Source organism: Leopardus geoffroyi, chromosome B4 (genome assembly GCF_018350155.1).
Source record: "Leopardus geoffroyi isolate Oge1 chromosome B4, O.geoffroyi_Oge1_pat1.0, whole genome shotgun sequence".
NCBI lineage: Eukaryota > Metazoa > Chordata > Mammalia > Carnivora > Felidae > Leopardus > Leopardus geoffroyi.
The window spans coordinates 126,716,148-126,738,333 of NC_059341.1; the positions used below are offsets into that span (position 1 = coordinate 126,716,148).

At 45.4% G+C, this 22,186-nt stretch overlaps 1 protein-coding gene across 1 annotated transcript in view; it reads left to right on the forward strand.

The window, feature by feature from the left end:
* Positions 1-13,594, forward strand: part of POLR3B (RNA polymerase III subunit B) — a 104,530-nt gene extending 90,936 nt beyond the window's left edge. The window contains exons 25-28 of the mRNA XM_045465699.1: positions 564-730; positions 4,274-4,387; positions 7,299-7,472; positions 12,830-13,594. Coding sequence (XP_045321655.1) covers positions 564-730; positions 4,274-4,387; positions 7,299-7,472; positions 12,830-12,959 — 585 coding nt within the window. The 3' untranslated portion in view covers positions 12,960-13,594. The remainder of the gene's footprint in view (positions 1-563; positions 731-4,273; positions 4,388-7,298; positions 7,473-12,829) is intronic.
* The last annotated feature ends 8,592 nt before the right edge of the window (positions 13,595-22,186 follow it).

Sequence of the window (22,186 nt, forward strand, 5' to 3'; positions counted from 1 at the left end):
TACTGCTTTTTAGGAAGAAGGCAGGAGTGGGTTCGTAGGGAGTGTTGGCCGTGAGAGCCTGAAAGTTATTTTTAGAAAGGGCCCTTTGACCCTTTTGCCAAATGAAGAGGTTCCTAGCTCCTGACAGTGCTAGGTTACCCTCCTCTAGAGAGGGAGTGCAAAGCATGCCGGCCCTTCCTTCAAGAGCAGTCTTCTGGGGGATGCACGTGCCCCTCAGCAAAAAGAACCTCTTGTGTTAACCTTATTGTATCTCCCTTCCATGGTTATTGTTTTGCAATCCTGGCTCCACCACTTACCGGCTGTGCAGCTTGGGAAAGCTGCTCAGCCTCTCTGTGCTTCAGTTCCCTCATGTGTACATTGAGGGAAAGAACAGTGCCGATCTCGTGGGGCTTTTGGGGGCATAAACTTGGATCCCACGCGTCAGGCTTTTCCAAGCGTCACACGTGGGAGAGTGGTAACTATTCACTGCCGTCTCACAGCTGTTTGGGGAAGTAGGCCACAGCTAAACAGACAGAATTCCTATACCCCAGGAAGCTGCCCACTAAGGCTGTTCAACCCCACAGGTGGGAAAGCTGATCGAGCTGCTGGCCGGCAAGGCCGGGGTGCTGGACGGCAGGTTCCACTACGGCACTGCGTTTGGAGGCAGTAAAGTGAAGGACGTGTGTGAAGACCTCGTCCGCCACGGTTATAACTACTTGGGGAAAGACTATGTTACATCTGGCATCACAGGGTAAGTGTGTTTTTAGACATTTTAAAGAAAAGCGTGATTTTATTAGAGTAAGAGGTAGGAGCCCTTGTGGTACACCTTAGGATAAGTTTTACTCTTTTAAGAAATTGGACACAAGAAAATCTGAATTTGTGATGGAGGGGTTAGCTTAAAACCACAGTGGTAATCGTCTTGCAATATATGAGTGGATCAGATCAACATGCTGCTCATTTTAAACTTGCTCACAGTAGAAGTCAGTTATATCTCAGTAAAACAGTGCTGGGGGGAGGAAATCCAGATCAGAAAACTGACAAGTTAAGGAGTGCTGTTCTTACTGGTGAGGCTATCATTTTAAAAGTAGAAGAGAGTTCATTTTCCAAAATAGGATATCGATACAACTTTTAATTGTATATAATGTAAAATCCCATAACCACTGAACTTTCTCTGCATTAACAGGATGAATATCAGGTAATTAGTGCTCTGACAGTGCTCTGATAATTAGTGCTCTGAGTCCTAGCATTTGTGTATTCGTTCACGATGTGTGCTAGGTACTAGGTATATAATGGGAAACAAAATAAACACGGTCCTTGAACTAGGGAGCCGACCACTAAAATTTACTAGACTTAGTGCAAAAATATGACAAAAGGTAACTTCTTAGCAGGACCTGCCCTGACTTCCCAATTTAAAACTTACACCTCACTGTACTGCCCATTTTCTACTTGAAATTTCTCTGTTGCGTTCATCATTATCAGACACCCCATGTAATAATGCTGCCTAATACTGTTACCTGTCTCCTCCGTGAGAGCAGGGCTTGTCTGTTTTGTTGACTGTTTTATTTCCAATGCCTGCACACAGCAGGTGCTCCATAAAGATTTTGTCAGTAAAGGAACCGAGAACAAATCAGTACACATAGCTCTCACCAAAATGAAGGGAAAGAATGGGTTAGGAGATGTCTCTGAGGAGGTGGGTGATACAGAGGATGAGAAGGGAAGACCATGTGAAGAGTGTGTTTCCTGCAGAGGAGAAGTGGGTTTGACATCTTCCAAGGGTCAGACCTCCGCTCACCTGAGGTGAGTTTGCGGAAGGGAAAGCGCCTTCTCCTGGGCTGAGCACTGGCTCCTCCTGTTACCCTGGGGCAAACAGACAGGCTCTTGAAACTTGACTCACACATCCTTTTCAAGGGTCAAATTAGCTGCTTAAGTTAAGACACACATTGTGTTTTACGCTGGATAAAACTCTGGGACATGGTGTTTCTACTGTTTTTCTGAGGCTTCACCCTGCTTGAACACAAGTGAAACTGGGTGTGGAGGCGTGCGCAAGGACCCAGGGCTTGATTTGTGCTGTATGTAGATCAGCCAGATAGGATTACAATGGCTGGAATGTGTATCTTTTGAAAATATTGAGTGCTTTCTAAAATGATCTATCCGAACTGTGATAACATAGATTTCCCTAGGTGTATCGTGCCTGAGATGTTCTAGAAAATCGCATTACAGGAAGAGAATAATGGTCCATTTCCAAAGTGACGGACTGAAGGTAGCTGATGTCCACTTCAAAAATTACAGTTGTCAGGGCGAAACTGATGGTCTTGGTCTTTGTTCCTCGTCCATAAATAATGGAGTTGACCAGAAACTGTGCAGATCCAATGAATGGATTTGATGGGCCTTCTAAACATCATTTTACTAACAGATTTGGATGGGTTATGCTCTGCTTCTGATAGATTACTTCAGGTTCTGTCTACACCATCTTCCCCTACGCCCCAGCTAGTGTTTTCATGTGTTTGCCATTCATCTCAAGAGGCAGAGTTTGAGAAACATTAGTTTAGCTTATTAGTTGAAAGTTCTCCAAAGGGCTTGCGAATACATTCACCCACCAGCTTCACCCCTTGCCACATCCTTGAGATAACCAGGAGGGAAAATTGCGCACGGCTCTCTTCATTTGGGGATGGGGTGGCATTAGGTGACAGAGTTCCATAAATTCTGCCACGAGCAACCATGCTGTGGAGGATTGGAACCTTGACTCTCAGAGCTGGAAAGAACCTTGGTCTGACCCCCTTGTTGGACAACTAGGAAGACTGAGGTAAAGAGGTCATGTAATTACTGGGTGACAGAGCTGGGACAGGAGTGGTGTCTCCGGACACCCTGTCCATTGTGTCCTGCACCCCACTTACCTGGCTGTCCTTAAGCCAGTGCGGTGGCCAGACAGCTAGAAAAGCCTATGGCGCTGAAAGTGGTGGAAGACAAGCCAAGCAGGAGGGACCAAGAGCTTTGATGGAACCTCTGCCACACAGCTCGCTGCCTTTGCTCTTCCCACTCGCACATCGTGCCGTGGCCCAACGTACGGGGTTCAAGACGGGCCAGCGTGGCAGGGAGCGCCCTGGATCTGCCTCAGCCTGTTCCGCAGCTCTGATAAGCCTCTCAGACCCTCTGTGCCTGTTTCTTCATTTTAAAAATAAGCCCCCTTTCTTCTGAGGACGTTCTGGGACAGTTCACATTGTTCAGAGGCTTTAATCCCCTGCCTGCTATTGCTCCAAACTACAGAAAAAAGGTTTCTCCTGTCAAAGCACTGAAATATTCACTGTCCTTTACAACTTTCACTATAGTTTTTCGAAGGATGCATCGAGTCAGCTGTATTTTAACAGACGTTTACTGAGCGCCAGTTATGTGCCAGACAGGGTTAGTAGTGCTGGAGCCACAGTGGCAGAGGAGACCAAGTGCTTATCCTGAGGAGTTTACTTCAGGTGGGGAAGACAGGCAATAATCAGGGAAATACTAAACGTGGATTATAATACCAAGTGGTAATCCGTGCTCTGAAGAAGCAAAGCCAAGGTAAGCGTTGAGATAGCATAGGGGCACGGTGATGGGGTGGGAGCAGGACTCCTCTTTAGATAAGGTGGTGAGGGAAAGGAAAGTCTTTAAGGAGGTGAGATGCTTGACAGCCATGTGAATACCTGGTGGAAGAATGTTTTAGGCAGAGGAAAGAGTAAATGCAAAGGCCCCGAGGCAGACAGGCTTCCTACATTTGAGGAGCAATGAAGAGGCCGGTGTTACTGGAGTGGAATGAGCAATGGGGAAAGGCAACAGGAAATGAGTCAGAGGTGGGCAAGAACCAGATTATGTTAGACCTTATTGCTGTGTTACACAATTTGGAGGATACAGATTAGTGCTGGGATTTACACTTTAGAAGGAATCACTCTGGTTTGTCTGTGAAAAGAAGATCGTTAAGGGATATGAGCAGAAGCAGGGCCTGTGTGCAAGAGTCCAGGCAAGAAAAGGTAGTAGCCTGATGAGGGCGAGGACAGTGAAGGAGGGACCTTCCTCTACATACTTTTTCATAGTCTGTTTAAGGTTTTATTTCTTAATTAAACAGTGTGTCTTCTAACGTATCCATGGTATTTTTATATTTCCAGATCTTGCCTTTTCATTCAGTGCACAATGAAAATCATTCTCTCCCACTCATTCATAAACCTGGTCTGAAGCAAGGCCCTGCCATTGAGGGGTCCTGGAAAAGGCTGTCTGTTGTTCGCCCAAACTTGGTTTCTTAGCCCAAAACTCTGACCTTTTCTTTCAGCGAGCCCTTAGAAGCATACATCTATTTTGGCCCCGTGTACTATCAGAAACTGAAGCACATGGTGCTGGATAAGATGCATGCCCGGGCGCGGGGCCCACGAGCTGTTCTTACCAGGTAAGAGAAAAGCATTCACAAAAAGAATTTCTAATGCAGTCGAGTCTACCTTGCATTGCCCAGATACAGCAGTAAGCTGACTCCGTGAAGTTTCTATTTCCCTGAGATGTCAAAATTTGGAGTGCTGGGCATCAGCAAAAGTCATATATGTCTGGTTAGCATGAAAAAATAGCAGCCGATTAAAAATCGTTTCATAGGCACAAGAGCAGACCCATTGAAGGTCTTGCCAGTAGTCGCGTAACATGCTCATTGACCTTGTACCTGTCTGCAAACGTGGTCTCATTCAAAAAGGTTCATGTATAAGAACGTAGACGCACTTACACATCATAGATACACACGTGGATACTCCTGTGGGCTGCCATGTGTACACAGAAAACACATACGTACTTTGTTTGGGAGCCCAAGCCACAACTCATTTCTTAAAATTTGTGTTATTGGAGCATAAGGCACCTGTACTTGCCTGCTCATTCGAATAAGCTCCAGGAGGTCCACCTGTGCCCCATTCGCCAGCGCATCCTCAGTTCCAAACACAGTGTCTGCGTGTTGATGAATGGGTATAATTGTTGGGAAGAAATTGCAGGTACTGTTTCACGTGTTCTTAGTGCTTAGTTCTTAGTATTACATTGCTTGTACTATATCACGTGTACTTAGTACTAGTCGGAGAAGCATAGTCCAGGGCAGTAGTTCTCAACCACAAGCAAGTTTACCTCCCGGGGAGATTTGACAATGTCTGAAGACACCTTGGAATGTCACAACCAGATGGGACAGGGGGGAAACTACTGGCATCCAGTGGGTGGAGGCCAGGAATAATGCTACATACCTAGCAATGCACAGGGCAGCTCCCACCACAAAGAATTACCCAGTTCATCATGGTTCTCATGCCAACATCGAGGAATCCTGGGCCAGGAGAGGGAACACAGGCCTTGAAGCCAGAGAGACATGGACGTAAACTCAACTCCACCTTGTGGCTCTGCCACAAGCCTCAGACACATCACTTAGCTTCTCGCAGCTTCGGTTTTTCTCCTACGTGAAGTGGCGACACTAATGCCCATTTCACGGCGTGCTGGTGAATGTCAGAGGTTTGAATATAGAATATATGTATAGTGCCCATCGATGGGGGATGCTCAGGAAATATCCAGTTCCCTGCCTGCCTTCACTGATCACGGCATAGATGTTACAGTAGGGACAGGACCGGCGATGAAACAACTAGTATGTGAATTTACTTTTTTAGACCAAGGGAGGGGGGTGGAGGGCTAAATCCCATGATGCAGATGCATATGGCTGTTGAAATAATAGACATGTGTGCTCAAAATTGCAGAAGAGGGAAGAGAAGTTGAGATTCTCAGGACACCAATGATCCCAGCAGTGAGACCCTGCTTGGGTTGGGTGTATCTCTCCCCTGAGTGCGGTCCCTCCAGAGCCTTCATTTCCGTTATAACATCTAAGATCGATTCCAGAGTAACAAGTGTCAAAACGGTTTTTGCTTCGTTGTGTAAAAAACTTACTACTTTAGTACTTTAGTGCATTCCGTGGGAAGACTGCCAAGAGTGCATTTACCCATTCCTAGTCCCTTATCTCACTTGGTTTATTTCAAGTCTGGGTTCTGCTCATGTATGATCCGGCCACCTTCACTTGTTCAGTGGTCAGGGAGAGAGGGACCCTCCTACCCCAGGTGTTCTGTCAGCAGGTAAAGACGTACATAAGTTGTGCTCAGTAAGGAAGTTTCTACTAATGGTGTGTTCATGTAGACTATTTGTTTCATTTAGACTTACTGTTTGTCAGTTTTTTATATGTAAATTGTCTTTGAACAAATAATCTACAACTCAAGTCTAGTTCCTAATGTAACCTTTAGCAACAACATAAGGTAAAATTTGAGCACATGTTGGCCCCGCTCTGTTTACCTTTCTCTTTGGAAAATCGGTGGCAACGGTAAAAAGTAAAAGATGCTGTGGGATAGAGCAAACAAGGTTTGTGGTCCACTCCTGCTTAAGGAGTGTCACCCCGAAATCAGCCAGCCAGGGAGATAGCTCACTTTTTCTTTTTTAGACATTGTGGCGTCACTACCTGGGTGGGGTTGCCTGTGTGGTTTCAGAATCCCCCAGTTGTATCTCTGAGTCCTAGATTCTTAACTTTTTCAAAGTATTCTCAAGCACGGCAGATACATCAGCCCCAGGGAATCCATTCAGGGGACTCCTAGCTCCCAGCTGAAGTGCCCCCTCTAAGGAGGAATAGAGTGTTTTCATACCTGAAGGGGACACACAGGACTTTCCCTGTCTCTGGGGAACTTCCCTTCTGGCTCAGGCACTCTGTCCTCCCAGATGATTCCTCATCTAGTCCAAATTTTATAAAACTCCATTTGCTTCTTTCCATGTTCGTTTCTTAATAACCTGGAGCTGCTTCTCCCTGGAGCCCTGGCAGGAACTACCGGGGACCCAGGCTTCTTCCACAGTCTGTTCTGCTTAGTTTCTCCACTTTGAAATAACAGAACCGAAATATCCCTGAAAATACTCAAAAGACCATCTTCCTGACTTGAGGACTGTGCTATCCTAACAATAATGATATCGCGATGGTAGTAGGAATGGTAGCTCTGCTGCTTCATATGATTATATATTAACTTACTATGTCATATAATATTACACAATTATTTTTTATTATCACTCAATTATAATAACAGTAGCAATCACTAGTATTCCATCTCCTCTCATTTAAGGCTCTTTGGGAGCCTTAAATTTTACATTTTGCCAATGCGGCTGAGAGGCGAGCTAAGCCCCCAACTCCAGGTCACCGTCTAGTAAGTGATTTGGACCCAGGCGAACCCTCCTCTGAAGCCGTGTGCTCTCAGCCAGCGTGTGATGCGGCCCCTCTGTTTGTTTAATGTGAAAATGACACGTTTGTCTAACTTGTTTCAAAGGCAGCCCACCGAAGGTCGATCTCGTGACGGCGGTTTGCGTCTTGGAGAGATGGAACGTGACTGTTTAATCGGTTATGGAGCCAGTATGCTTTTACTAGAGAGACTAATGATTTCAAGTGATGCCTTTGAGGTGGATGTCTGTGGGCAGTGTGGACTTCTGGGGTATTCTGGCTGGTAAGTGGATACCATATGTCTCTCACACCCCTTGCCTCTTAAATCACAGCTCAAGAATTGACCCTGGAGCACACCCACATATTCTCCAACCTTCCCCATCCATGCATTCCTAGAATTGGGGATTTTATATGTACCTGTTTAGTTTGTCTACCTCATGTTCTGCTTTCTACACCACTAGAGGTTAAGGACCCAAGGAGTATAGACTTTGTTTTCTTCTTAATGTTATCTCAACACTTTTTTTTTTAAGTTTGCTTATTATTTTTTTTCAGAGAGAGAGAGAGTTGGGGGTGGGGGCACACAGAGGGAGAGAGAGAATCCCATGCAGCCTCCACACTGTCAGTGCAGAGCCAATGTGGAGCTCAAACTCACAAACTGTGAGATCATGACCTGAGCTGAAATCAAGAGTCGGTTGCTACTCAGGTACCCCTCAAACACCTTTTATAACACTATTCACCTCTAAAAAATCCTAGCAGATTCACTGTTAGTTATGAGAATTATAGCATTTTATAACTAGAAACTTTTTTTTTTATTTTCTTAAGATTTATTTATTTTTGAGAGAGCGCAAGCTGGGAAGGGGCAGAGAGAGGAGGGGAGGACAGAAGATTTGAAGCGAGCTCCGTACTGACAGCAGCAAGCTCCACATGGGACTTGAACTCGTGAGCCATGAGGTCAGGACCTGAGCCAAAGTCAGATGCTCAGCCGACTGAGCCACCCCGGTGCCCCTGTAACTAGAAACTTTAGAGAATGTGTGTTGAACAGCCTTATTCAACCTCAGGCCCGAAGAGCCGTGTGTGTTGTTCCACGTTATATGGCAAATTAGGGACAGGCAGGACCAGGACCTGGTACCCTGACACCTGTTTGTGTGCTCTCTGCGTAGCAAACTGCTACACACTTGGGACTGAATTCCGTGATGGCAGCAACAAGGTCTGTCTCAGTCATTCATTCAACAGCTTGAGGCTGCCAAGTGCCAGATACTCTCTGGGCCCCAGAATATGGGGGTGAATAAGACCAGTGAATGGCTGCTTACAGGGAACTTATCTCCTAGTTCCTTCTAACTGCATTCTCTCTTGTTTATACCTCCTGCAGCCTGGGGTCTGGTGGTTGCTTAGTGAAAAACAATTGCTAAATGATAACTAACCCTGCATATGGAGGGTAGCAAATAAAGTATGTGAATCATGAAATATGTCATTTCTGTGCAGAGTTGAGGACACAAAGTCCAGCTTAAAAGATGAAACTATGTATTTTTTGGTCTTTCCTCTTCATAAATGTTCCACCCTCCTGCCAAGGAACAACTGGTCTGCTTCGGGCCAGTCCCGACCCGGAGCCCCGACTTACCTTGTAGGCAGGAGAGCCTGTAGCTTGCCGGTCTTGGTTTGCTTTTCTGTCAGAGACGAGGTCTCACGAGGTCCAAAGCAGGTGCTGCAGGAACAGGAGACAGTCTTTACTCCCTTTTTTTTTTTTTTTTTTAAACGTTTATTTATTTTTGGGACAGAGAGAGACAGAGCATGAACGGGGGAGGGTCAGAGAGAGGGAGACACAGAATCTGAAGCAGGCTCCAGGCTCTGAGCCATCAACTCAGAGCCCGACACGGGGCTCGAAATCACGGACTGCGAGATCGTGACCTGAGCTGAAGTCGGACACGTAACCGACTGAGCCACCCAGGCGCCCCAGGGACAGTCTTTACTCCCTTGTCACCCCTCACCTGCACTCCCAGAGCCCCTTTTCCCTAGGGAGGCGCCGTCCCCTGGGAGATAGAATTGGGCCCAAGTGAGTTCCAGGGATACCTGGGCCACCTTTGCCCCACTGAGTCTCCCCTAAAAGCAGGGACTTCTTGCTATCCTAAGCCTCCAGTCTCTTTGTTATTCTGAATAAAGCCAATCAAGAGTCAGAGTGAGGGGCATCTTAGGACGTAGTGTATATACCTTGCTAGGTTAATGACAAAACCTTTTAGCCAGTTATTTTATGGTTTTTGGTGTAGAGAAGTTGATGAGACTTGTCTGTGAAGAAATCACTTCATTTAAAAACAGACACAGGAGGTGGCCGTTTGCAGCTCTTTCCTTTCCTGAGGGTGCAGAAATGGGTGACATTATTAATCTAAGCATAAGCCTGGCTCTTTCTTATATTGGTGACTCAGGGTGGGGCGGGGGGGGGGGGGTTGTCTCAATTCTGAGACGTCTGTTCGTCTTCTGAAATGCATATTGAATTTGCTTTTTATTGTCCTGGCTGTGTAACAACAGCCACACAAATGTAGTAGGAAGCTCCCTGGGACCAATTCCACTATGCTGAAATCTTCCAATTTGGCACAAGGATTTTTATGTAATTTACTTTGAAAAAATGGTACAGAAGAGTCACTTTATTAACAATAGGGATCATGAAACTTCAAAAAGAATTTCCAGGGCACCTGCGTGGCTCAGTCGGTTAGGCATCCAACTCTTGATTTCGGCTCAGATCATGATCTTGTGGTTCATAGGATCAAGCCCTGTGTCGGGCTCTGCAGTGACAGTGTGTGGCCTGCTTGGGATTTTCTTTCTCCCTCTCCCTCTGCCCCTCCCCCACTCACTCATTTGATCTCTCAAAGTAAACTTAAAAAAAAATTTTCCTTCCCTTTTCCATCCTCTCTGCTTTTTTTCCTGTGCCCACCACCTACGACAGAAAGAGAGCGGTAGACCAGATTCACTCACAGACTTTGAAACCTTCCCATCTCTTTCACTAAATATTCAGGGAAACTAATGAAAGCAATTATTGATCTCAATATTATTCTGTTTAATTCTTCTTTCCTGCTTCATTTCTGTCTCATCTAGACATCATGTGATGGCAGTGCCTGATTTCGAAGCTCAGGTGTTCCTTGTGTATTTTAATAGCAATCCTTTGAAAAGGGGCTAAATCAGGTTACACGCCTTAAGGTCTTTCCTGTAATTAAACAGACCTGGATATGCTGTGTGTCTGATTTTGAGTGGCCTGCTTGTCCCCTTGTTGCCAACAGAAAAAAATCCTACCCCAGTGTGGTCGTCTAGCAGCCTCCGCGTGTGCCGCGCTCTGGCAGAGGAGCATAATGATGCCGTGGCTTTGCCATCATTACCTGCCCGTGCGTGCGGGCTGTGCGGGAGGGGGCACAGCGTGTGTGGGAGGCAGTCGTTCTTTAATGAACAGCACAATGAAGGCTGAGTAATTAGAGCAGTTCAGAACCTCGAAACTGGCCTTTTGTCAGTGATTTGCACATTAGTAAGGCATTGCTATGGGGATGTTTACAGCAAGACTGTTGTTCTGCAGAAGACACGAAGGGCATAAGTCACAAAAGAGAGGTCTGGAAGGAAAACAGAAAAAAGAAAATCCCTATTAAGATAATTAGCTCATAGAGGACATTTTACTGGACAGCGATTTCTCCTGTGAAGCCACAGCCACCTCCCCCTTTTGCCGCCTTTGCCCTAAGAAGTGAGTTTACATAACTGTTGTTTGTGTCAAGTTTCTTCCTTTTGAAATTGTTCAGACACAGGGTAAGGTAATATAATAGCTTTTAATTTATATATGTGTGTAAATATATGCATTTATATATGCACATACATACATGCATAGGAGCATTTTAAGTGATGGAGAAATATTTAATAATAGAAAAGATTAGTGGGCTTTCTGGGTTATGAACCAGCAAGTATGGAAGTTCTGAACAGATAAGCCTGGGTTGAAGTTAGAGTGACCTAGAATCAGCAAGAAGTTGCTGCAGTTAAATCCATTTCTCCAATTTAATTAAAGCATCCACATGATGCCTGAATAAATGACGTCAGCCAGGCACATTAAAAACATAGTTCTTAAACAATAATGTATTGGGGCGCCTGGGTGGCTCAGTTAAGTGTTCGACTCTTGGTTTCAGCTCAGGTCATGATTTCGTGGCTTCGTGGGTTCAAGCCCCACATGAGGGGCAACGCAGAGCCTGCTTAGGGTTTTCTCTCTCTCCCTCTCTCTTTGCCCCGCCCCAACTTGTGCTGTTTCTGTCTCAAAATAAATAAACTTAAAAAAAAAATGTATTAAGGAGGTCTTTAGAAAAAAAATGTTGTTACATATGACTTTGGGGGCTTCATATATTTCCTGAAACCCATCTGATGACCTCCTTGGGACCAGGCTGTTGAGCAAACTTCTTTTTTGACTCCAGAGTGTGTCCTGAACACCTTTATATTTCAACAAATATGAGTGTACATCATCACGATTAATGACTGCCCAGTATTCTTCTGTGTAAATGTCCTGTAACTACAAACCAGTTCCCTCTTGGACAGTCTCCTGCTTTGTGCTGTTATAAACCGTGAACGTTCTCATGAGCTCATCTTTGCCACTTGGCGATGAATCAAATAATATGCACATTTACACTTTTACTCATATTGCCTTACTGCCTTCCACTATGGCCCTTCCTGCTCACGATGGAGTCCCCTCCAGTTCCTAGTCAGCACTGAATCCTCTAAGCCTAGTCCATATTCATCTCTTGCACTCATTTACCCACTCTGTTGACTGCCCCAGACCCTTGAGGTACAGGATGAAGTCCTGTGTTCATCTGAAACCTCAGAAGATAATTCACTTTCTTCCTGGGGACTCTTCATCATTTGTAGCCATTGATTTAAAACCTAGGTTTAGTGAACTAGCTCTTCCTGAAGGAAGAGAAAAGACAACCCTCCTTGGCATAGCAGGCATGTTGATTAGGAGCACGGGCTGTTGTAGGGATCAATTGGGAATATGTGCACACAGGGAGAGAACGTTGTAAGTACAGTAGCTTCTTCTACTGATAGAACCAAACTTGAAGAATACTGGAAAAATAAATCGCATTGGATTGGACACCACATTCCATATGAAAGTCTTATCTTCCCCATCACACTTCCAAGTATCTCAGGGACGGATCAAATTGTAATTGTTGAGCATCTTGCCGTGAATAGTACAGTAATAGATTTTTATCAAATACATGGAGATTGAATCGATTTAAAAAGCTTTCCACAATGCCAGAGTCTAAGTCTGAATAACTTCGAGATGGCTCAGATTTCTGGGCCTCATTCAAAATAAGTAAATAGGCAGATGTTTTGCATTTTAAAGAGAATGGTCTAGAAGCATAGTAGTAACTGATTAAAATTGCATGCTTTTAAAACTGCAGGAGTGATACTTGTTTTGGTTTTTTTCTTTTGCTTCCTTGGATGCTGCTTTTCAGGAGGTGGAGTGGGGGGGGGCACATATCTGCACATATTTGATAGCAGGACTGAACCCTGAAAAACAGAATAGAACTGATGGGATGGTGGTAGACTTTTGTAGAGAAACTATGCACTTCTACACGCAGGCCTTGGTTTCTGAGTCCCCGTCCCTCTAACACATGCGGACTTGGGTTTCAGGTGCCATTACTGCAAGTCCTCGTGCCACGTGTCCTCCCTCCGCATCCCGTATGCCTGCAAGCTGCTCTTCCAGGAGCTGCAGTCCATGAACATCATCCCCCGGCTGAAACTGTCCAAATATAACGAGTGAGGATGGAAACGGTGATTATTTAAAGAGAACAATCGCTATTTCTGACACAGTGGAAAGCAGAGGGGATTGAGGATCCTGCTCCTGTGAACAATTCCTTTGAATGTTCTCCCTCAAAAAAACAAAAACAGATGGAGAGGCTTTCTTACACTGAAGACTGACTCCGTGGCCTTGGGCCCTGGGAAGGACACCACCAGTATGGACTGGGATGCAGTCTCTTCGTTCCTGTACTGAATTTGATTCACAAGTGGATGTGACCTAAAAGATAAACTTTTATTTATGTTCTGGTATCTTGAAATCAACTCATTAGACTTTCCTCCTTAAAAAGAACATTTTGGGTTAATATTCCCCACAGTGCCTTCCCGGCTAACAGAACTCAAGACTCTATGACACCTGTAGGATCTGAAGTCTGTTGGAACAGTTGGCATGGCCTCTGTCGAGAGGGCTGATTAGGAACAGTGTGTGAAGGGAGAGGACGAGTGTGAAGGGGGGAAGGTCGAGAGCAGCGGATGAAGGGATGGCTCTCTTACCTGCTACTGTTGTGGGCATCTCCCCAACTATTGAGTCTTGCCTTTAGATGCCCACACATTTTCATCTTGGTGAAATGTAATAAATGTATTCCTACCATCTTAAACTTACCAAGGAGGTCCCCTTCTCTTATGGACCCAAATGCTCTTCTTTTGAACCTCCATGATCATACTATGCAACAATATTTGTTGAACCCCTGAAAATAAGCCCATGGGTGCTTTGTGATTCATTTGTGCCTTCCATTCCTGCCAGGATGTTAGCCGTCCATTTTCTTTTTAATCTGACAACCTTCTTCACCCTTATTTCCTTCCAATCTGTTCTGAATCTCTCTGCCCTGAAGGCAGGTAAACAAGGATTGTTTATAAAATAAGTCAGAAAAGCTTTCAGTAATGGTCTAGGGCTCCATCCGTGGCATGTCACACTGAAGATGTTTCATAGAATGTTAGTAGGTACCATGTGCCAATAAGAAACAAGTGTCAGATAAGGTTGGGAAACTGGATGTAAGTTAAACGTATCCGGAACTTTTTCAGAGCCTTTACCAAGCTCTCGGACTCTCCAAAGGAGGGATGTGCCAGGAGCCAGGCTAGTCACTGACTTGAGAACCCAGCCTGAACAGCACTTTGTCTGCTTCACAGTGAAAAGCTCTAATTCTGGTGTAAAAGTCCTAGAGGCTTTACGGTCAAAGCAGAATGGATGAGGACACACAGTAGGTGAGTGGGCCTTCTCAGCCCTCACCACATGTCTCCAGTCATTTCAGGGGCTCCATAGGTGTTACAGGGGCAGAGAGCTTTGAATGCTGGGTCGTTGGTTTCCTTTCTAGTTCTTAAAATTGACAGTGCCTAACGATTGCTGTACTAGATGCTGTTATGCGCCGCGGTACGAAACCCGAATTGTACCTTGTGGGCTGTTTAAGGGGTTTTCTAGAGTGATTTTGACCATTTCCCATGATGGGACAACTCCACTTACCGACTTCGCTGGGAACACAGTTGCCCTCCAGTGTGTGGCACACCATTTTGGGGAACACTCGGGGCCGGTGTCAGAAGAGCCCCTGTGTGCTTGGTACAGGCCCGAGCACGCCATTTATCATTCCGTGCCGCCACGTGTGAGGCAAGGTACTGAGGATAAAAAGAGGGTAGGCGAGGCCTCCACCCGGTGCTCAGAAACCAGTGAAGGAGGCGGAGACTTCAGCCCTGCAGTCAGTGCTGGGAGTTAACCCCAGCAGTGCTGAGGGTGTTCCTGAGGCAAGATGATCACCTGTGCTTTGGAGACTTGAAAACACTTGACAGATGTGAGTATTCCCTTTATACAGCCAAAGAAACTGAGGCACCAAGTGGCTGAGTCCCCCAGCGCCCCACCTCTCATGGAGGAATAGGATGGGCCTTGGGACCAGGCTTCCTGACTCTGAGCGCATTGTTTGGGATTCATCTGTGATTCTGATTTTCAGTCACCAAATGGGGCATTTTATTCAAGTGCCACTGAATGGTTGTATTTCTTAAACATCTTTTTTCCCCCAAAACAATTCCAGGCAATTCTGATCATTCTGAGAGCAATTGCCTATCCTTTTAGGAAATTCTCTGTTCTCTAACAAAGATCTAGAAAGTGTGGGTTCCAAACAGAGACCTCCTTAGAGGAAAAAATTGTGTCAGGTTGATATTTCAAAAACCAGCAGATTCTACGCTTGAATAGGTGTTTGACTCTGAGAAATACTGTAATTGAAAGTGGTCAGAATTGCTGAGTTAGTCCTGCTGGAGTTCTGTTTCTTACAGCTATTCGTAAGTTCCTTGTTTTAACAACTACCAATTAGATTTCTATTTCCAGTAATGACAGAGTAAACTTTGACAGGCCACCCTCAAAGCCTGTTTTCCCTCGAGGCTTTGCCATGTTGGAAGGGGCACAAGGATGAGGGGCTGAAAACCACATGAGAGCCACTAAGAGGCCGTAGCCCTGACCTGAGCTTTCGCAGAGTCCAAGAGCTGGAGAGACGAAGCTGTGAGCTCAGAGTTGCCAGGACACCAGAACAAGAAAGGCCAAGATCCTAAATAGAAAGCAAGCTCATTGAGGTGAGCCCAAACTTCTGTACCACTTTTCCCCTTGTATTAGTCTATTTAGACTGTCACAACAGAACACCACAGACTGGGTGGCTTGCACATTTATTTTCTCGCAGTTCTGGAGGCTTAAGTCCAAGATCAAGGTGCTGACAGGTTGGGTTTCTGGTGAGGACTCTGTTCTTTCCTGGCCACAGATGGTCACTTTCCCACTGTGTCCTCTGGTATGTGCTAAGAGAACAAGTGAGCCCTGATGTCTCTTCCACTCCTTGAAAGAATGCCCGTCCTGTCAAATTAGGGCTCTTGTGACCTCATTTAACATTAATTGCCACCCTAAAGGCTCTATCTCCAAACAGTTACATGGGAATTTGGGGCTTCCGCATATGAATTTGCAGGGGGGGGACACGGTTCAGTCTGTAATACCCCTCAAGTCATTTGCCAACTTATAATGCACAGGTTGAAATGGCTAGCAGTATGTGTTCAAGCTGAATGTGCCCAGAACTTCCACTCCCAGATGGATATACGCCCAGCAGAAATGTATCCATATATGTCATCAGTAGGCACGATGTTCCAAAATGTGCCTCATAGCATCATTTGTGATGGCCCAAATTTATAAATAACCCTGGCCCATTGACAATAGAATAAATTTTGGTATGTTCGCACCATGGAATGCTAGCCAGCAATGAAAAAACTGTTACACTATCACAGATATGTCTCACAACTGTAATATTGGATTAAAAAAAAGGTTGAACACAAAACAATACATATTGGTTCCATTTAAGTTCAAAAATTGACAAAACTAATCTAAGATCTAAGAAATCATGATAACAGTTCCTGTGCAGGGTGGGTGGCTAGTGACTGGTGCAGGAAAGGGGCTTCTGGGTGCTGGTAATGTATTTTTTTTTTTTTTTTTTTTGGCTCGAGTGTTCTTTACATGACTGTTTATTTTATGAAAATTCATTGAGCTATATACACTCTGGGTTTTTCATTTTTCTAAATATGTTACACTTTTAAGTTTTAAAAAAGGACACACATTCTAAACCTGTGTTTGTCTCTTACACAGCGTAATAGCTGTATAAGAAAGACTTAATGGCTTTGTCGTCCCAGGTAGAACATACTGTATTCTTTTAATTCTCTCATCTTCAAAGTGGGAACGATAGCAGTGCTGTCACCTAGGGCCATTTTTAAGATTACAGGAGATAGTACATCCAAAGGGCTCAGCACAGTGCCTGGCCCACGACAGGTGTTCACAGACGTTTGTTATGTTATCATTGACCATATTCCCTTCACAGCGCTGCTGGGACCGCCCTTCTGTATGGCTTCGTCAGGAATGAGGACAGGCAAACACTGGGTCCGCTTTGCAAGAGAGAGTTTGGAAACTAGGAATAAGTGCAGAAACTTTCCGGTTTTGCAAAACCTATTTGAGAAAGCCTCCATGTTTGGTGGCGATAGGAAGGAAGGAGGGTGGGGGATCAGAGAACGCGCACTTCCCCGGAACAGCCATTTAGCACAGACATCAAAGTGAGGCCTGTCGTCGGCGCGGGGAGTCCCGGAATCGCTTCCCGAAGCCCTCAGAACCAGTTCTCAAAACGCTTCCATGTGGTGAGAGTCAAGAAAAGGATTTAAAAAAAGAAAGAAGAAAACGGCCTTGATTGGGTGCTACATAATGAGATAGTTTTCAGCTGCTCCAGAGCATTTGGGGCCAACACCTCCATTTGCAGTAATGAGTCACATGAGAACGAGCACATCAGGGCCGGTGGCTGGGCCTGGCCGCTTCTCGGCCGACTGAGTAACAGAGAAGCCGGTTTCTGAGAGACCTGTAAATAATTTGTGAAACGGATGGTCAGAAAAGTGATGGTAAAAGTAGCACCTCTTTACCATCCATATTTACTCCAGATGTGTCTTGAAAACAGTTTATTTCATTTGCTGACCAAAAGTTGGGTTTTTACTACATCAGTCCCATAGGGCCAAGGTTGATGGGAAATTAAAGTCAAGCTTTAAAGAGACAGTTTTCGAATGGGAAAAACAAACAAATGGTGGCAATCCAGAAGTATGTTCTGTGTGTTGCCGAAACCAAGCCACCAATCTGGATTTCAGATGTAGGCTCCAGAAGCAATTACGAGATTTGCTTCATGCACATCAGATTTATTGTGATCAAGGTATGGCAGAGAATTTCAGAACAACCTGAAACTCACATTTTCACTCCCAAGTCCCACTCAGACCGTGGTCAAAGGAGTTCAAGTGGTTCTCAGGTCAAGGTGATAGCTCTCGTTCCATGCGCAATAAATTTTAAGTCTGGTTGACTCCCAATCATTCACGTTAATGGGGGCAAGGAACGATTTGAACAAATTAAAACAGATGATAGATCCAGGTTCTTTTGTTTTGGATGCTGGGGTGAAGCTTACATTCACGTTCTTAATACAACTTGAGTGGAGGTTTGGTGCATTTGCTGTGCTTGAAACAGTGGCTCCTATGAATACTGTATTTGAAGAAAGTGGGGTAAGAATGTCCTTTGCAGTTAAGTAATGATGACAGACCTCAGAGAGTCAGGTAGCCTAACAACTACTGGGAGGTTCTAGGCCAGTGGCTCTCAAACAGTGGTCCTGCACTGGCAGCATCAGCATCACCTGGGAATTTGCTAGAAATTTGGGTGCAACCCAGCAATCTCTTTAACAAGTCCTCCAGGTGGTTGCAACAGAGGCTTCCTGTCATAAGCAAGCTACATGATGAGTTTTGCATCCATCCCATCCTTGGAGCCAGCCTTTGGATGTTTAGGGGTGCCAAAGAACCCCCCTCTTGGGAACTAGCTGCCCGCTTCCCTGTCTTTCTTGCTGGTGGTCCACTCCTCTTTACACGGTAAGTTGTACTGGACTGTTCCTCCTACAGGCTGTAGCCTGGAGCTTTCCATTATCCCTTCCGTAGCTCTCCCGCAGAGCTGCCGACCAGTCCCACAAAGATAGCCCACATCAAAAGTGGTCTTTCTGAAATCACTCCTCGGAAAGCTGCAACGTCTGTCTCTGTCCCGGCTGGTCGTTGCAGTCTGCCAACCAGGTCCTTGCCTGTTCGGAAGCAAAAGAGTCAGCAGAGATGCCCTTGGTGCCGCAAGGCTTCCTTAGGGTCTGCAGGGGTAGTCTGGTGCTGTGATTTTCCAACTCTTTGCAGAGGCTGTGCCTACAAGAGTGGGGAGCCCCAAGAGCAACTTATCTGCTACCCTGAAAATGAACGGGTGGGGGTGTTATCAACAGACAGAAGCCACTCTGCCCTGTGTTGTGCGCATGTGAATGCAACAGAGGCACCGCCATGCCTTGGGCTAGAGCTGGGAGGCCCAAGTCTTCTCTAATACTGGGTCTCAGTCTTCTTAGGCACTCAGTAGGGTGTAACCTCCCTATCTGCCTCATCCACCTCACGCAAGCCTGGGTAAGAACAGTACCTACCCCATAGATTTGCTGTGACAAGTAATGAGTTAGTTCAGGTGAAGAGGGCCTTAGAACGGAGAGCACAGCCCCAAGGTAAACAAACCCTCAGTAAAGGTTACCTTTCCTCTACTTATATTTGTAAACACCAAACTAAACCAGAGTTTCTCAACCTTGGCACTATTAACATTCTGGGCCAAGTAATATTTTTGTGTCAGCCACTGTCCCGTGGATGTCGAGCAGTGCCTCTGGCCTCCACCCACTAGGTGCCAGTAACACCCCCTAGTCATGACAATCCGAATGTCTCCAGACATTGCCAAATGTCTCCTACAGTTGAGAACCCCGGAACCAGACAATGCTAATGAGAGTGGTTTAAATTGCAAAGTCAAGGAGAACAATTCCAGCTTCAATTTCAGGTTTAGTTCCTGGACTGGTTCTCAGTAAACGGATAGCTGCTGTGCTTTTGGATAACCGAGGCATTCTACGAACAAATGTTAGCATGACACAGCCCTTGTTTTTTCTTCAATGTACCAGTTGTAAATGGCATAAGATAAAACTGATGGCCATCATATTGGCCATCATGTTAAATAAGTTTCATCCCTGTTTTAAAATGTGCTTTTATACATTTGATGATAATGTTAAAATTACTAACAAATGAGGTAGTTGTCATTTCCATTTTTACCCATGTTTGCCTGATGTTGTTTGAGATCTAACCTATTTTTTTTTTTTTTTTGTCAAAGACGCACCCTGATTTTCACCATTTACCCCATCAAACCAGCTTCGCATCTGCCTGCCTACAAAGATGGCAGGGACTGTTCTGTCCTCAGTCCACCCCAAAGCCAAAGACTCTGCCATCCTTTGAATGGGGTGCTAAGGCCCTAGAAGTCAGTGAAAAGCCCCCTCCCAGCAAGCTGACCTACCGCCCACACTTTAAGGTGACAGCAGTAGGGTCCCCCGAGCAGCAATCTCAGCAGCAGCAACTGTCTTTCTGAGTTATTGGACAATTTCCTTCGTCATTCCTCTGGGTCCTGCATACCCCAAGTAGGGCTACAATCCATCAGGACCTGAAATATATCAACGCTGGTCCAGAAAATGAAACAGAAGGCTGTTTGTGATTCATTACCTGCTCTGCCTGCAGGGAGAGTTACTCTAATTACCGTGCTCCATGTCAGATGTTACAGAAATCTAGGAGTAAATATTTATAGAGGTTGAGACAGGCACAGTCCTGAGAGTACAGATGTTTTGGACTTTTTAAGTAGTCAGGGATGTAAATACACATACATGTGCTTCTATTCTGTGTCTGGATTCCCTTAGGCAGTTCCCTAATCATTCATGGCAGGCGACTCTGCTAAACCTGAATTTGGCCTCAGACCCTTGAACGCCAAGCTCAGCCAGCCATAACCCACCAACCAGGAGGCAAGAGTGTACCATGGTCGAAAGCAAGGACTGCAGTCCTTCAAATCCTGCCTACCTTCAAATCCTGGCCCTACCATCTACTGGCTAGATGATCTTGGACGTCTTATTTAGCTTCAGTTTCCTCATCTGTGAAAAATGAGGTGATAATAGTACCTACTCATAGGGCTGATTTAGTCTGTTCATGTGACCCCCACAGTAAGTGTTCGATATATATCCGCTATCGTGTGTGCCTTTGGTCACAGTGGAGACTGGGTTGAAGGGTATGGTCGACTCGAGGTAAAGCCATGGCCAGTCTTGGAAAATGAACAACTGATTCACCCAGTACTGAGTTAGGAGTACAGTCTCTACGTGTGAAGGAAATTCAGAGCATGCATATGGCATCGCTGGCCTTCCCGTCCGGCATCCCTGCTCCCTCGAGTTACCAGATTGTGTATATACATTTACATTCGGCAGTGTGCATTGAACCCCACGTTAACATCTCCCGCATAAGAATCCGATGACCTGCGTAAGAAAGAATTTGTGTATGAAGGAATCTTTGGCTTATGTGCAAAGGAAAAAGTCTCCCTTGGAAAAATGCAGGCCTTACACATTTCGCAGACCTTTGTGTCCACAGAAACAGTCACTGGCAATTAGGCAGCCGCTGAAAGATCAGAGACAGGAGCCCGCACATGAAACAGAGGCAGCGCCTGAAGATCGCCGCCTTCTATCTCTGAGTTATGGGCGGCCAAGGTTGCCTCCCCCTGGGCCCAATATGCTCTGAGCTTTTCCTGCTGTGGACGGAGGCCCCAGGGACTTTTATGCACCCCAGTTTTCATGCAGCTTACTGATCCCTTTTTCACATGAATGAAAAACGCCTTTGATTTTGAATACTCACGTCTGTTTTGTGTAACACTTAACTGATGTGCCAGAATCATTCTGTACCTTAAAGGGGGTCTTGCACTGGGTTATTAAAATCAGTCCTTCTGTGAAGAGTCACTTTGTTCACTTAAAGGATAACCACCCTGCCTTTCTTAATGATGCTCATCTCGTTAAACCTGGATTAGAGAAAAGAGGCAAGCAGACCAGCAGTCGGAACCCGGCCAGAGCCCGTCCATGAGTTGGTCCAGCCACAGGAGAGGCTTCAAAGAAATATTATTATCTGCTGATCAGCTGATCTGGAGTCATCTAAGCCTTTCAGACCTGCTTTCCTTTGGGGACCCTGCTTTAGAGCATTAATTCCAGTTACAATCCTGATAAGCCAATAGAGATCTTGACCCTGTGGGTTCACTTCATTTGTTCAGATGGCATAATGTGCTGTTTCATTATCTGTGGAATTCTCCATCTCTAGAGAGGTCCATGGAGTTAAACCATTAATCCATTCAACGAACATTCTCTGTTTCTTCTAGGAGGAAGCCATTCTAAGTCCTGAGAATGAAGTCATGAATCAAATGCTCAAAATTGGGAGGGAAGACAGAAGCTACAGTACAAGAGGTGGGGGTGGGGGAGAGGCTGCCATTCACATATGTAACTTTGGCAAGTTCAACTACATGTTCAGCACTGGAAAGGAAGAGGAAGGGTAGTATTTAAACAACGCTGGCAACTCTGCTCTCACCTCCACTCTCCTTTTGAGTCTAGATAGTCCTGCCTCTCACAGTGTGAAAATCTCTGCTGTAATGTGAGTCTCTAGAGTTCAGACAACTGTGGGTACTGGTCTTGTATTTTGTACGTTTTGGGTCCTAAATTTAAGATACTGCCTTATTGGGTGCTCAGCCAAAGAAATGGCCAACTCTTCCAGTGCTGAGTGGCTTAAGTTGTCTTCAAGAGTAATTTTAACTTATGGGGTTTTCAC